The sequence below is a fragment of the Corythoichthys intestinalis genome, chromosome 17 (genome assembly GCF_030265065.1).
Source record: "Corythoichthys intestinalis isolate RoL2023-P3 chromosome 17, ASM3026506v1, whole genome shotgun sequence".
NCBI lineage: Eukaryota > Metazoa > Chordata > Actinopteri > Syngnathiformes > Syngnathidae > Corythoichthys > Corythoichthys intestinalis.
The window spans coordinates 26,409,662-26,427,020 of record NC_080411.1 but is presented as its reverse complement, the minus strand read 5'-3'; the positions used below and the strand labels follow the sequence as shown (position 1 = coordinate 26,427,020).

The 17,359-nt window shown below is 38.1% G+C and overlaps 1 protein-coding gene across 1 annotated transcript in view; it reads left to right on the top strand.

Annotated features, from left to right (window-relative positions):
- The window catches only part of trabd2a (TraB domain containing 2A), a 127,872-nt gene extending 113,551 nt beyond the window's left edge, over positions 1-14,321 (top strand). Inside the window, exons 5-7 of the mRNA XM_057819448.1 lie at positions 1,877-1,967; positions 3,091-3,360; positions 10,719-14,321. Coding sequence (XP_057675431.1) covers positions 1,877-1,967; positions 3,091-3,360; positions 10,719-10,908 — 551 coding nt within the window. The 3' untranslated portion in view covers positions 10,909-14,321. The remainder of the gene's footprint in view (positions 1-1,876; positions 1,968-3,090; positions 3,361-10,718) is intronic.
- Positions 14,322-17,359: the final 3,038 nt, after the last annotated feature.

Below are 17,359 nucleotides of genomic sequence, written 5' to 3'. Positions count from 1 at the left end.
TAACAACACTGGTCGTCTGTCTGTCTTTTGACGGGTGTGGGGGAACACGGAAATAATTATTCAGTGGGACCTGCCTCTTTGACATTTTGAGAATAGATTTTCTCGTGTCTGCTGCAAATACAGTGGTCAGCCATCGGTACGCAAAAGCGTATTGAAGCTGTTGAGGGCCAATGCATTTGTCTACGTCCAGTACGCATGCGCGCATGCGGACCACTTATGTGCACCCCTGTCTATAGCTTAAATGTTGTTTTTTTTTTTAAATTACTGTCGCATTTTCCTCTATATTTTATATCGGGGTGCCCAAGTCCGGTCCTCGAGAGCCCCTATCCAGCTTGTTTTCCATGTCTCCCTCCTTGAACACACCTCAAATTAATCAAATGATCAACTCATCAGCAAGCTCTGCTGGAGCCTGATAATGATCCTGATTATTTGAATCAGGTGTGTTGGAGGAGGGAGAAATGGAAGACAAGCTGGATAGGGGCTCTCGAGGACTGGACTTGAGCACCTCTGTTTTAGATGATAATCGATCCAAACAAAGAAAAATTGAAAAAGAAAATCTGGACCACTTCTTCATGTCTGCAATTTCTGCATTGCGACCCTTGTTATATTACTGTGTTTCACTCGTAAAATCCCCCAAAAGTCCGGCTGTGACCATCCACAGCTGTGTCTTGACACTCGGTGATACATATTATGCAGAGTTTTTGGATTAAAACAAGGTAACTACGCAATAATGTCTTGTTAAAATCATGGTGTTTTTAATTATGCTATCTCATGCTCTCACCTCAAGTTAGGGTTTAGGGGTTAATTTTTTTTTTTAAATGCCATCCTGTTCAAAATTTTTCTTTCCCCCCAAAATTGAGATTTTAAGCTTTCCAGTGGTGTATCTCACATGCAGATAGGAGTTTTGAAATTTGGCCAAATTGGGGGTCTCAGAGCGGAACTTCGTCACCTGAGTGTTTTCCGCCATGCATATTTATCACTGTCACAAACATTCTATATGTCTTGCCAATTTTATGATCTTGAACTGCCACAAATTTGAATAAGGACAGCAAGGTTTCTTTTGGAGTTTAGACAAATCCATAAAATTTTTCGGGAGGAAGGTTATAACCTGAAAATAAAGTCCTATTTCTGAGGAAGCGCTTCATGCTATAAAAGTGTGACAAAAGGACGCTCTTCCTTGCATCCAAATATTCATTTCCTTGTCGACACTTTGAAAATCACTTGACTAAAAGAACAACTAATTACATTGCGCACCGATTTAGTAGGCGGCACATTAACTGCTACATCTTTTGAGGAGTAGGGGGAGCAGCAGGGCAAGTCGCTGAAGAGTGCACATGTCAGAGCAGGGGAGGTGCTATGCATAAAAGGCGGAGCTATGTAGGACCCAACGTTTCAGCAGCTTCCACCTGCAGACAGCAGGTATTCGACAATTTCTGAAACATTCGGAAATTAAGAAAACCACTTCTGATACGTTTTTATTGAGGGAATGACCACGTAACATGATTAAAAGCTGAAAAATGTCAATTTTGGATAGCACTCACCTTTAACTACCACCGTGTCATAGTGGTTAGCACATCTGCCTCACGGTCAAGCGTTCCTAGGTTTGACTCTCGGCCACGCCATCTAGTAAAGTTTCCAATTTTGTGGATTGTCTTTTAGTGCTCCGACTTGCTCCAATATTGTAAAAAAATGCATGGGTGTTTTATTGCAGACTAACTTGTCATTTGATGTGAACGTGGTTTGATTTTGTGCTTAGTGATTGGCTGGTGAGCAATCCCTGGGTCTACTGTATCTTTTGTCAACTTAGAGTGGCTTGGATGAATGTTTCATGGCATCATACATAGACATTCTAAAAAGGGATCATTTTTAATTGCAGGTCACTTCCTGGGTAACAACACAGTAATTGATGTGCTTCGTCGCCAAGGATACGAGGTAGAGCACACCCCTGCTGGGCAGCCCATAAACAGGTAATCACAAAAATGTCATTCCTGTCATACAGAATGACACCACCGGACTGTTATGTGACGTGACTTGCTATTTTCTTGAAAGACAAGCACACAGAGACAGAATCGATGACAACAGAAAGAAAAAAATGTTTGATCACTCAAGCAAGTTTCACATTCGTGTCAGTAATATTTATTTTTTAATGATTGTCTTTCAAATAAAAATTTATTTTATACATTCATGCAACTTTACATGCTCGGTGCTCCTCTCCAGCCCTGAAACCGATGTCTTGTAATGTTTCAAAATGTGTTGCCTGCAAATAATCAAAAAACGGCCCTGGGCCGTTATCCACTGATTAATTCACATTTCTGCTAGCGTTCACTTCCTCCATACAAGACGATTTGTGTCATGGATTTTCTCAGGTCATAATTTCTCTTCTCTGGAGAGTATATGTCGAATGAATCATGAATCTACAAAAAAAGATTAGAAAAGAAAAATCAAAGATTTACTTGTTGGAGCTTTATGCTCATCGGTTCTACGGAGTTCAACTTTATATGTCAGGTGGAGCCTTGAAAAGTTTTAAATCTGATTTTATAAAGTTAAGGCCTTAATTGTCCTTTAAAAAATACTTCAGAACGTTTGCATACAACATCTGAAGTCATTTTAATTTCTAGATAATACAGCATTATAAGAGGTAAGATGCTGGTATTTTGCTTTCTTAACGCCCACATGTTGGGCTGACATGTATGTTCAAACCAAGTAAAAACAAGCTACCTCATTGGAAAGTGGGCAGGTGTTGAAGGTTGTGATGAAAAATTACTATTTATAGTCCCTTTTGTTTCCGCCTCATAGATTATACCACCGGTATGACTACACTGGCCACCTATGAAGTGTTATTGAAAGGCCAGACATAGCATAGCCTGTCACTCTGATGTGAGACATATTTTACAGTGTGTCACAGCATATGAAAGTGGCTACTACAGAATAGTATTATAGTGATAAATAATAGTATAATAGAATAGATTTTAAAAATAATGGAAGGATATATTTTCAGACATAAATCACGTTTACAGATGGAGATGTGGATACAGGTTGATATTTGTTATTGTTAGTCAACAACATCTTCATGTGTTTTCAACCATCCAGGAGATCATCATCCAGATCAGATATGACTGAAATGGATGATCGTAATGAGGGGTCCCTTCTCCTGGAGCCTTTCCTCCATGAACTCCCAAACAGTGAGCAGGATCAGGAGCCCCCGGAGGACGACCACCTAACCCACATGCTTCTGCCCTCGGACAGCCTGGAACTGCTGGAGAAGGCAGAGAAGAAAATGTTGAAGAAAAAAAAGAGAAACAAGCAAAAGAAACAGCGGCACAGACATTTCAACGATCTTTGGGTCCGCATAGAAGAGAGGTAAGACACAACTCCAAGAAAAAAATGAATTAAAAATTGGACACATAAGAAAATCAGGGTTTCCCCATGATTTTTGGCCACCAATTCAGGGGTTCCACACATACCACCTTGGGCCGCAAGTTTTTTACTTTCTCTCCCCTGAAAAAAGGTTGAAATTTTTAAAAATGACTACCATGGACACCCAAGCATGTCAATTTTGCCTCGTTCCTGACAATCCAGGCTGCGTGGGTACACTTCTGAGGACACCTGACTCAACGGTAGAACCGTTGTTTCCCAGGCATATAAGGACTAAACCTGTTGTTTTTGGAAGCCCTTTTAATTTTTGTCTTAGTCTTAGTCTTTTGTATGAAAATGGTTAGTATTCTTAGTCGTATTTTAGTAATTTCACAATGTTTTGGTCATGTTCTAGTTTTAGTCAACAGTAACACATAATGATTTCGTCTGTAAAATTCAAAAGTTTTGGTCCAAAAATGAATAAAGGTTTCCGACAATTTTCAAATGAACATAGACAGATGAGAACATAATGTAGCGTCTACAAGGACAACGCCAACTTTGTGATGATAATACAGACTCAGCAGGAAAAGTAGTACATTACTTTCAATTAAACCTACCTAGAAGCCACGAGCTGTATGAAAAAAATGTCCCAGCATTTAACATCCTTGAGACTTAATGACCAGAAAAGCCAAGTAGTTCTGCTTTAGACTGGCCAGTGTTTTAAGATGACGCTCGCCATTCTGAAGCTATTGCTAATTTGGATGCTACGCTAACACTAGGAGTTACATTTAGTGTCAGATGATCACTAAGCAAAGACCTTTTAAAGGCTAAAGCAACATTTCATATTCTCTCTTGCCAAGATAAGAAAACAAATCTTACTGTTTCCAAACAAGCAAGATGGAGCGCAGTCTAGCTTGGGATACATCCTAATCTCCGGAGAGGAGGAAGAAGCGCGGCACATCTCACATAAGTGACACGACCCAAACAGTGCTACGATGCAAGCTGACGTACTCCATGTCAATATGAAAATGTCACGCATTGTGAACACGTGCCAGAAACAATGTCTCGTTGTCGTCTCAACAGACAAAAACTGGCATTCATCGCATTATGTGATCCCCTAAGCCACGTTTTTAGCTCGTCATTGCAATGAAAAAATTGTTCGTCGATGAATTATTTTCGTTATAGTCATTGTAATTTGTTGATGAAAAAAACACTGCTTGAACCCATTTACAGCGGCATGTGCCAATTTTACTCTGCAGCATCCAAAGCGACCAACGTTTCCTTCTAGCTTATAGTGTGACCCTTACTGTGAGCTATATTCCAAAAACAGTTTTGAAAGTATTCCTTTAATGGTTTATCGATTGTCAATTTCAATGCGCTATTTGGGGGCGCTCCGGTGTGAAAATTTCTATGGTGACCGTCAATAACCCCCAACAACAGATCTCCTAATTTTCGTTAAAATCCGACATACGATTTGGGAGAAATCGGAATATATCTGTTTTTGTGTTTTGACGATTTTCAGCACCATTGAAAGCTCTGCAACCTTGGAACTTCTGAGGAACAGTATTGATGTCACTCTCAATGAGTGTGTCAAATTTGGTTAAAATCAGGCAATTCCTTCTGCAACCTGATTTTTTTGATTATCGATTTTCGATACTTATCGGGTGTACATCGATACAAAACCTGCCGAAGAACACTCGCAGACCCGTTACAGTACAAATGTGTAAAATTTCCCAAAAAAATCTGTTGAGCCGCTTTGGAGTCCTTTGGGAATGAACACACACACACACATATGCAGACAAAGTTCGATTTATATATACAACCCTTAGCAAAAAGTATGGGCTCACCAGTCTCGGACGAGCATTCACTCAGACATTTTATCATGTAGAACAAACTCAGATAAAAAACTTGAAAAAATAATGACAAAAGTACCAGCATCATCACCTTGTCAAGAGTCAAGAATCTGCATTGGAGAAGGTGTCAAGAGTCAAGAATCTGCATTGGATAAGGTGATGATGCTGGAACCTTTGTTTGGTGCTGTTCCAGTGAGATTTACAAAGATGACTGCCTGAAGAAGACATCAAAATTCCCTCAGTCCTTGATGATATGGGGCTGCATTTCAGGTAAAGGCACTGGGGAGATGGCTGTGGCTAAATCTTCAATAAATGCACAAGTTTACATTGAAATTTAAGACAGCTTTCTTATCCCTTCAATTGAAAATATTTTTGTCATTTTCCAAGATGACAATGCATCATGCCACAGAGCTAAAACTGTTAAAGCATTCCTTGGAGAAAGACTCTACACATCAATGTGATTGCCTGCAATAGCCCAGATCTCAACCTTATTGATAATCAGGTGAAAATTGAAAAAAATAGTCCACAACAAGGCTCCGACCTCCAAGGATGATCTGGCAACTGCAATCAAAGAGAGTGGGCACAAAACTGATGAAGAATACTCATTAAGTCCATGCCTCAGAGACTGCAAGCTGTCATAAAAGCAAGAGGTGGTGCTACTAAATACTAGAGATGTGTTTTGATTGTTATTTCTTTGTTTCTCATGATTCCATATTTTTTTCCCCTTAGAATGGAATGCTTCTATATATATTTCCCTGCACTTGCTCTATAGAATTAACATTTACTGACCACCACAATGTTTTTTATTCATTTCTTTTAGTGTTTCCGAATGCTAAAGAGTTGCACTTTTGAACTAATTTATTATTTTTTTTCAAGCTTTTCATCTGAGTTTGTTCTACATGATAAAATGTCTGAGTGAGTGCTTGTCCGGGGCACGTGATTCCATACTTTTTGCTCGGGGTTGTAGTATAGATATACTGTAGATTTTAAAGAGTTACAAAACACAAAAATACTTATCATGAAAACATACCCACCTTGGCAGAGATAATCATAGTAGTGAAGAAAGTGATATGGGAAAATCAGTTCTAAATGTGTAACATATTCCCCCACACCCCTGTTAACCTGTAGAACAAAACTGACACTTCCTGCTATGACGCTGGAGGCTCAAACAGGCAACATATCATATCACCATATTTTTCATGCACTCCACCTTTCGAGCTGAACACGCATGCCCTGCAGTGACAAATGAGTCTTGACTAGTTACTTGCTGAAGTTGGCGACTAAAAGGTGAAAATAGCTGCCTGGGAATTCAGTGGAAGAATCCGGTTTTGGTCCCTCTGTTGCTTTAGGCAGGGAATAACCGGACAACGAAACAAGCTCACCTTTCAGATGAAAACAAGACCATTGCACAGGTGTGGTCTACTAATATTTGTGAGTGAGTAACCATGTGGCCACCAAATGTTAATATGCTGACTGACATTTGATCCCCCTATTTATCGTGACAATGGAGGGAATAAGCATGAGAAGAAGAGAATTTGGGTTTTATTTGTTTAATTCTGTATTTTAAATCAGATTAAAATTGAACCATGTTTGTACCCCATTCAAGTCACAATGTACTCATTGGATTTTGAGTAATAACTAAAAATATGAACATTCACAATGAAGTCTACCATAACTGCGTGAGTATATGAAGATGGACTTCCGATTCCACAGATAACAATTTTAAATTGTCACGGTGGATTGTTAGTATAATGACCCGGTGGTGAGCAACCCTGTTACCGTGATTATGCTAAGTATTGTAAATAAAAAAATTAAACATGTAATAAACATGATACCATTGAACAAGGGCGCCATATAAGGGTGAAAAGTGATAATGATTCTAAGGGCCCATGCCCTGATGGGCCCACAAAGACAATTAGAATATTAAGTAATCGTTTGCAAATTTAAATATTAATCATTATAATTTTAATAGCAAAACGAAGGGTTCCTTTCTCTTGTTTTGTTTTTGGCAACAAGTAAACACCCAGAGAGTATATGTATTGCCAGCCACCCCCCCAACCCCTGTATTTTCATTAAATGGTTTGGTCCGCCCTTCCTTCGATCAGACCGGGAGCAGCAGTGCGCATTTACACCAGTCAATGACTCGGAGTGCGCGCTACTGCAGAAATGTTTTCAAAACAAAAATCGGATTATCAAAAGAGGAAAGAAAAGACAGCAAAACAGGAGAGGGGTAGAAAAGGCCAACCGGATGTGACAAAGTACTTCATAAAGGAAGGTTGGTGTCTCAAGTCAGTGTAGTGCTGAAAATTAACCTGTTATCTTGGCCCACTCCAGCCCCATCTGGAACCTCGCTATGTCTATTACAAAGCTCCGAAGCAAGGTCCCAGGTCACTCCGTAAGAAATACGTGATTTTTCCCGGCCTCAATGAGTGATATTCACCTATTCAAAAACATGGATTTCAAATTATGACGGCATTTTTTGGTATCCTATAGATGTTGAAATTTGGTGTGGAATTTTTTTTTTTTTTAATCGGCTTGAATCCAGTTTGTCATCAATTGAATTTACTTTGTTAAAAAGGGACCTCGCTTCGGAGCTTTAGCCTATAGTGGAGATCGCAAGTTTCCAGATGGGGCTAAGCCTGCTCCATAATGAAATACTGTAATTGTTTGCTAGCTAGTGTTTGCTCCACTTTTAGCTTACATTTAATCAGTACAGCAGGCAAACCCTTAGCAAGCTCTTTGTACAAAAACAGTTGTATACTGTAATATATACTGTAGTATTGTTAAAACAAAACATTTATTCTAAGCAATTCAATATGGTATTTGCTTTGAGAATCTAATAAAAATATGTTTAGATTGTAAAAGATGGCCTTCAGTACATTTCTTATAGATAATACCAGTCTATTCATTATTGCTCTATACTCTGTATGTTTACATAAATATATTTTCATCTTAAATTAATGCAGAAAATGCACAAATTAGTGTGTAAAGATTCATCAGAATGCAAGAAATAAATAAATGTGTGTGTGTGTCCCGGCATTGGTGGTGGGGCCCAAAGTGATATCTTTTCATGGGGCCAAAAATCCCTGGGGGCGCCCCTGCCATTGAATTGTAAAATTAGCGAATAAAGTCTTTGATAGTTTTATAATCTATTATTAATGAATACTAGCCAGAAAATCTGAAAAGTTAAATCTTATTTTTCAAGAATTTTAAAGCCTATATGCCCTCCAATTATGGAATAACTCATATGTAAACTCGATTCCACTGCAGAAAAATAAATAAATCTTTCCAACTATTTCGAATGAACATTGACAGACGAGCCCATATTGTAGTATTAATCCTGGTTTTTGTTTCTACCGATCGAGTACAGACTATTTAACCAATGAGGCACCTGACTGCAACCAACTTATTACACTCGTAAGACACCAGATTGGTGTGAAGGTGTCGTCCTGTTTTGTTGGAAAGAAATTCAGCACTCACTGCGGCCCGATGTGGAATAGTTTACAAAGACTACGGCGATTTCGTGATGATAATACACACTCAGCAGGAAAACCGTACATTGTTTTCAATTAATTAAACACACTTGGGAGCCGCAACCTGCATGCAAAAACGGTTGACCGACAGTTTAAGAGGACGAACGCTACGCAAAATGTTAAAGCGAACAAGAACCCGAATGCTATGCTAAGGCTACAAGTTACATTTAGTGTGTGAAGCAAAATTGCGTATTCTATCTTGCCAAGATAAGAAATCAAATCATACCATGCTTGAAGCACATTCTAACACCGGTGAGGATGGTGGGGGGGGGGGCACCTCCCACATGAGTGACACGACCCACGTAATTCAGGTACAAAATCAGAATGTCACGCATTGTGAACATATGACCATAGACTTCTCTATCAGTTGACGGGAAATGGGGTGTGGGGCTGCTCCGTAGGGGGCCTATTTTCAAAAACTTAAAATTCAAATATTTTCAAAACCAAAGTCGCTAGCGACCTGAAACCGACCAAAACAGGCGCCTCCCTTAAGCATACAGTTTGAGTCTCCATGAGCAGCGGCATCAAAAAATTTAAAGTCGTTCCCTAATAAAATTGCGATGAATTATTCATTATATAAGTATAGCAAAACTTAAAACGGCTATAAAATTCGCAGATTTTACGCTAGATGCACAAAAATCCCCAAATGCAGACATAATCACCTATATTTTCAGGATCAGTAGCAATATTTAACATATCATATAAGCTTTTGCCCAAAATAGCGACTTAAATGTTTTTTCAATATAGTGCAATTTTGACATAAAGTTTTCAACAGCTAATAAATCACTTAATTTTCACATCAGAAACTTAATACTTGAGGAAAACATGCAGAATCATCTTCATTTTACTGAACAAAAGCAAATTTATCATTTTTCTATGTACAATCACAACTTACTGTATTTCAGTTGAATTCCGATGCCACGATTACCTCAGCACGTCTTGCCGGCTATCTGGCCCTTGTCATTTTTTTTTTTTTAGATTGAAATGTTACATAAAATAAAACACGTAAAAGCCATTTTTTGTATGGATGTAGAAATGTCCAGATTACTAGGGTTTTTTTTTTGCCAAAAAACGGGCAGTTGACCGAAAATTACCTGATTAATTGAATGTAAAGTTACGCTATTGTGTATGGAAACAAAATCCAACATGGCGACCATGACAAAACAAGGAGCTTTTTAAGTTGAAAATTCTTGTAAATAAATGTGTAAATCCCAGAATTTCTATAGATATAAACGTAAAACAGTCTAGATTCATGGTGAAAAGCAAAAAAAACGGGCAGTCATTCATTTTATGTAAATATTTCATGCTAAAGTTACACTTTTTTTCCATTCATTTTATTTCTTTCACGTTTCAAAGTGCATGCATGTCGCTATTGTATATAATTATTACCTTGAATCCTTGACCAAATCACTCTTGAGACACTCCTGCCTGCTTGTATGCACTAAAACTGTCCTATTTCCACCTAATTCCGGCATTAGAACGCAGCGTGTTTGATTTTATCGCAGTGAAATCTGCCACAATGCTCTGCCTGGCCCGGCTCCCTATGGGGACGCAATGTCTGTAGGAGCTGTCTCGTCAACTGATAGTGAAGAATATGGTTTGACAGAAACTGTGTCGCATTTTCATCTCGTTGTCGTCTCGTCAGATGAAAACTGACATTCATCTTGTTGTGTTTTAGTATCCTAAGCCATGTATTTATCTCGTCATCCTCACGTCGGCATGAAAAAAATTGTTTGTTGACAAAATATCTTCGTTATCGTCAGTTTTGACGATATCGACAATGCTTTTTAATGTCTTATGTCATGTAGTCATGCTTCATGCAGTTTGTTTCACCTCTCTTATCGCATCTTTGCTGCTTTAAAATTTAGATTATTTTCATGAGCTTTGTTTAGTCCGTTGGGATGATCGCAAAGTTGTTAAGATAATGGTTTGGAGTTTCAACTAAAACACTTTTTTCTCTAATTTGTTGTCCCCACAGTGCCGTGGCGCAGTCTCCACCTCCCCTTCGCATCATCAACGGTTACATTACAGTCAAGCCTCCAAGTCGAGACACCAACTACTACAATTATTTTGACTTGCCCTCTGCCTCACCGCTCTGCTCATGCTCACCGATCGTCATTTGTGCCTCACTTGCACTCATCCATCAAACGTGGACCATGTTGCTCTAGCGTAGTATTTGTTGCACCAAATACTAAATAGAAAATATTACAGACTCCTTTAGCTAAGGTTTGAAAGCTGGTACCTTTCATAGACATATAGGAGACATATTTTGGGCAATGTAGTACTGTAAGGGGCAGTTTACATGGCGACTCTGCGACACGAAGACGCAATGACTGTGTTGCGGAGTGGCCTCGCGTTTGTATGGTGTCGGTAAAGATGGAAGTCAAAGACGCAAACCTTGGAATCCTGCCTCCAAAGTGGAAGAATTTGTTTGCGGGGGCTTGAGGGGGGCTTGCTCTGCATGCATATCAAAAGCTCCCGCGGCGCGGGACCACGCCGATAACGTCAGCACTCGTACACGTCACATTGGGCGTGCACAGCGGTGCTACTAAACATTAAAAACAGCAAATATGGCAGAATTTCGGATTTAACTTACTGTTTTTATAATATTTTTAATTTAAATAGGTTGAATGTTTCCATTTTTGTGCCTTTTTGAACAAAAGAAAATGCCATTGCTTGGAGTGGGCGAGCATGTTGTCTTCCGGGCTGAGGAGGTCAAAGTGCACCATTCGCTGTCGCCTTGAAAATCTGCACTGCCCCCTAGGGCCTGGCATGAATACTACATCGTTTTCATGCGGAATTGCGACATTGTTCGAATGGAGACGGAACCATATAAATGCAAACACAAAATTTTTAGTCTTCTCGGAGAGTCACCATGTAAACGGCCCCTAATTCCTTTACATTATCCAAGGTTTCATTCTGTAAAGGCAAAATAACAGTATGCGTTTTAAAAAATATGGTTGTTTGTTGGAAAAAAAGAGTGGGTACAACATATTTGATTTCCTTTATTTGTGATTGTTATAGTATCACTCAAGGGAATATCATAAACTGAGAGTCACAAATCTGTAACAACTGCAACATGTGTGCATAAGAAACTCTATCGGCTCTTACGTCCCTGAGGGTCGCCAAGAGCAGTGTTTCCAGATTTTAATTTATTCTTCCATATTAGAAGAATTTTTGCTTATTATGTTACAAATGTCAGAAATGTGTATATATTGTTTAAATATTATAGATGTATTTTAGACTTATTAAAAAAAAGAGTATCTTCACACATGTTGTTTATATGAACATATAAATAGATATGCAGTATATTTTTGGACAGAATCAGGAACTAACCACCAAATGTCTATTGTGTGTCTCACTGAAACTTGTTTTTTGGAATGGACAGATGATATTATTGTACTTTGTGTATCAGTGTTAATCACTTGCTCAGCTGTATGCGTCCAACGAACGGGCATTTTATTGTGAATTGTCATTTTTCTTTTTTTCTTTTTTCCGATGTATTTGTTTAATTTATTTAACTACCTTAGATTTGCGTCAAGTTTCAATGACACATTCACAATTTTTAATGTTACCGTTATTGTTTTTTAATGTATTTGGAATTATATTCTCCCATATGGTCATAAATGCTCTCCAAGGGAAAAGCATGCATCTTAAAATTTCAAATACCAGTAATATAAATGACAGATTACTTCATGTGAAAAACCACAAAGCTGAGAGGTATTGCTTTCACCCTTATTGTTTATTACTGTATCGTTTATTCCCAAATTTGACACGAAAATGGCATTTGTACATAGATAAGCCACACTGGACTATAAGCTGCAGCTTTCCTCAATGTATCATGGGATATTCACACCAAAAGATATTAACCAGTAAAACTTTATTTCACAGTGACATCATAAGACTGTCTAAGACCAAATGAACCACCATGAAGCTTTCAACCAATTGGCTGCAAAGCTTCATTGCTTCAAGAAGCTTCATTTGGCCATCAGTGTTCCCTTGGGGGAGACAGTCAACCTCTGCTGCCACCTGCTGTCAACACTTTTGTCATCCAACATGCCTCCTAGCATGCATTGCAGTGCTACAGATGCAAATAACAATCAAAATGCATGTTCTGTGCTAATTATTTCTTCAGTCAGACCATCATAATTATGAAATGACACTGCCATGAGCATTAATGAATGCTTATGACAGATGTCATTTTGTGTCTACCGCCAAATTATCTCATGTCACTAACTCAATTTATGTCCCTTGGATCTTTTATATCCATTCAAAAGTATTTTGCTGGATGATACTTAATGACATCTGTCATAGAAGCATTCCTTAATGCCCATGATAGTGTCATGTCATAATTATTACAGTCTTATGGCAGTCTTATGATGCTGCCGTCAAATAAAGTGTTACTTATCAACCCAAATAAATTGACAAATAAGCTTCACTGGACTATAAGCCGCAGGATTCAAAATGAGGGGACAAAAAGTAGCGGGTTAAAGTCTGGAAATTACGGTAGTTAAACTATTCTACTGTTATGTGTGAATAGTTGGCACATCTTAAAGGGCCTATCAAAAACTGACATTCTCATGTATACTTTATTAGGCACACAACTCTTCATGCGCTGTAGATGCCTTGACCTTACGTTTGGTTTGTTCACAGTATTCCTCTGATATTTCCAGAACAGAAAATCACCAAGCCTTTTCACGTTTAGAGGAAAAACTGTCACTAATTGATTACATATATACAAACATAAGTATATAAAATACTTTTTTTTTTTTCAAGCACTTTGGCCTGAGCATAAACCAGTAACATGTGAAATCAAAATTGGCCAGTACAGACAAACACTTCTGTGTCCTACAGATTCTTCATGAAAGGGTGAAGTGTCACGCCAATTCATGTTTTGGATTGTCAAAACATGAGAAGAGATGCACAAAAGTGGTATGCAAGTACGCATGAGCACCTACATATAAAATATGGACCACACCCCTGAAGGGAAAAGCCAAAAGGAAAAGAAGATTTCTCTAGTCAAAGCCCGTTTGCTTCCCATGACTTTTGAAAGTTAGCTTCTAGCATGAATGCATCAGATGAGTTGTCACAACAATGGTGCAAGAACCAACTTCTGAATAAATGCCAAACTTGCATCAATATTTAAAGATTACTTGTTCCTGTATGGTAAAGTTGACCCTCGCAGTACGTTGGCAGTCTTTGTAACTTTGTGTACAATTGTGGCTCAAAAAATTTGACTTCGCCCACAACCGCATTCCAGCTTGTGTCATGTGAGAAACGTCTTTCCCTGCACAAGAACTCCAAAAATATTTTTACATTCACACTGCACGTTAGGAGTGTGACAAAATATCAAAATGGTGATATATCGTGATACTTTGTATCCCAAAAAGTTATCGATATGCTCCTGCCAAGAATCGAGATATTGTTTAAAAAACTGTCACTCTTCAAAAAACTAAAAGGAACCAACAAGTTGCTACCAGAATCTTACACCATAATTATGAGGGGCCGTACAAGACATTTTTCATTCTGGCCCTCTCACACACATACATTCTCCTTTCACATACATATATATTCACTCTCACACACATACATTCTCCTCTCACATGCACACATTCTCCTTTCACATTCATACATTTTTACTTTCACATTCATACGTTTTCACTCTCACATTCATACATTTTCACTCTCACATTCATACATTTTTACTTTCACATTTATACATTTTCACACTCACATTCATACATTTTCACTCTCACATGCATACATTTTCACTCTCACATGCATACATTTTCACTCTCACATTCATACATTTTTACTTTCACATTTATACATTTTCACTCTCACATTCATACATTTTTACTTTCCCATTTATACATTTGCACTCTCACATTCATACATTTTTACTTTTACATTTATACATTTTCACTCGCACATTCATACATTTTTACTTTCCTATTTATACATTTTCACTCTCACATTCATACATTTTTACTTTCCTATTTATACATTTTCACTCTCACATTCATACATTTTTACTTTTACATTTATACATTTTCACTCTTACATTCATACATTTTTACTTTCACATTTATACATTTTTACTTTCACGTTTATACATTTTCTCTCTCACGTTTATACATTTTCAATCTTATATTCATACATGTTTACTCTCACATTCACACATTTTTAGTCTATGAAATGTATGTTTGTATAAATAAAAAATATGTGTATAAGAGTGAATATATATGTATGTGAGGAAAGTATGTATGAACGTGAGAGGAGAATGTATGTATGTATGAGTGAAAGTATAGTGAAAACGGAAGGAGTCTAGTTGAAACGGAAGCCAGCTCTGATTGGCTAGCTCTGACTGGTAAGCTCTGATTGGCTGAGAACCTGACGCGGGTTACTGTTCATAAAATAACAAGGAAGAGGACGCACAATCACTTCGGCAAGCAGTTGGACTTTTGCAAAACATTTTGTCGACCCCAGAAACTAACTTCTTTGGCTTCCTGTCTCGAGCGGCGGCAAAGAACACAATCAACTGCACCCAACAGTGCTAATTATGATGCAGTTGAAAGTGAAATGAGAGACATTTTTAGACCGAGCAACTCTCGAACCTCTTCAACTGTCCAAGCGGGAGCTAATATGACCTGCTCCCAGACTACTGCGGTCAAGCCACCCTCCACTCGTAAAAACGAAGTCAAGCTAGCCGCCCCTCATTTGGATCATTGTTTGTATTGTGTGCATTATGGTACTGCAACGCGTTGGCTTCATAATGGAACGCGGTGGCTTCACAGCGCAAGTCCCCCGGTGGCTTCACAGCGCTAGTCCCTTTATTGAAAAAAATAAATATGAATAAATAAAAAACGGGAAGCCATCCAAAAACGGGTCCACTTGAGAGAGGCACTCGAGCACCCCGAGACCCAAACTAAAGTATTATGATATAAAAAATAATTTAGGAATTCCGAGTAATACTACTTAGAAAATTGCTAGTTATTTCTGTCGTTTACCCTTATTTCAAATTTTAATTTAAAAATATCTGGCTGATATCCCGGGACGGGTCCACTTCTGAGGTATACTAGACGACCCTAAGACTCGAACTAAAGTACTCTGATAAAATTCTGATGTATCATTTCAAAATAAAAGTACTTTGAAAATTGCCTATTTTAGCTGTCATTTCGCCTGATTTCAAAAATTGATTTAAAAAAATCTGGCTGATATCCCGGGACGGTCCCACTTCTGGGGTATACTAGACTACCCCAAGTATTGAACTAAAGCACTCTGATAAAATTCTGATGTATTATTTCAAAATAAAAGTACTTTGAAAAATAAACGTGAAAGTAAAAATGTATAAATGTGAAAGTAAAAATGTATGAATGTGAGAGTGAAAATGTATAAATGTAAAAGTAAAAATGTATGAATGTGAGAGTGAAAATGTATAAATGTGAGAGTGAAAATGTATAAATGTGAAAGTAAAAATGTATAAATGTGAAAGTAAAAATGTATGAATGTGAAAGTAAAAATGTATGAATGTGAGAGTGAAAATGTATGAATGTGAGAGTGAAAATGTATGAATGTGAAAGTAAAAATGTATGAATGTGAGAGTGAAAATGTATGAATGTGAAAGTAAAAATGTATGAATGTGAGAGTGAAAATGTATGAATGTGAAAGTAAAAATGTATGGATGTGAAAGGAGAATGTATGCGTGTGAGAGGAGAATGTATGTGTGTGAGAGTGAATATATATGTATGTGAAAGGAGAATGTATGTGTGTGAGAGGGCCAGAATGAAAAATGTCTTGTACGGCCCCTCATACATAATAGTGTCTCAGTTAACTATATGGCTTCCATTGACGATGTTGGATGCCCAGTCCGTTAAGACTGGGAAGGGGGAATGAACGGTCGTTCATTCTAAACCATTCATTACGATTTTCGGGGCATTTAGAGGTCACTTTCAGTTCATTTGAGGGCATTTACAGGTCTTCCTGTTGAGTTTGAGTCACTACCTAAACCCAAAATCAACAGAAAGTCACCCATAAAATAACCCAAAATCAATCGAAAGTGACTGAAAATAACAAGTAATGACCTGAAATGGCCCAAAATTACCTTGTTGCCAGGCATTGGCTGGCACTGATTACCATAGAAGTGGGAGTGGCTGCCATTGGCGGTGCTCGACGCCCAATCCATTTAGACTGGGAACGTTCGTTCATTCGGAACCAGAGCATTTACAATCATTCTTTCCGATTTTCAGGGCATTTACAGGTCACTTTTTGTTCATTTTAGGGCATTTAAAGGTCATCTCCTGTTGAGTTTGAGTCACTGCCAAATCATTTGGGAGATTTGCGGGTCACTTCCTGTTTGTTAACTCAAAATAAACAGGAAGTGACCCATGAAATACCCCAAAATCAACAGAAAGTAACTGAAAATCAACAGGTAATGACCTGAAATGGCCCAAAATTCCCTCAATGCCTGGCATTGCTTGCCACTGACGGCCATAGACGTTCAATCCGTTTGAAGTTCATTCGCTGCCACCCTCCCACTTCAAATGGATTGGACGTCTACTGGTGATAAACTCATTTCGATTCACAGCAGAAGCTTGTTTTTCTGTTTATTAGTTTGTA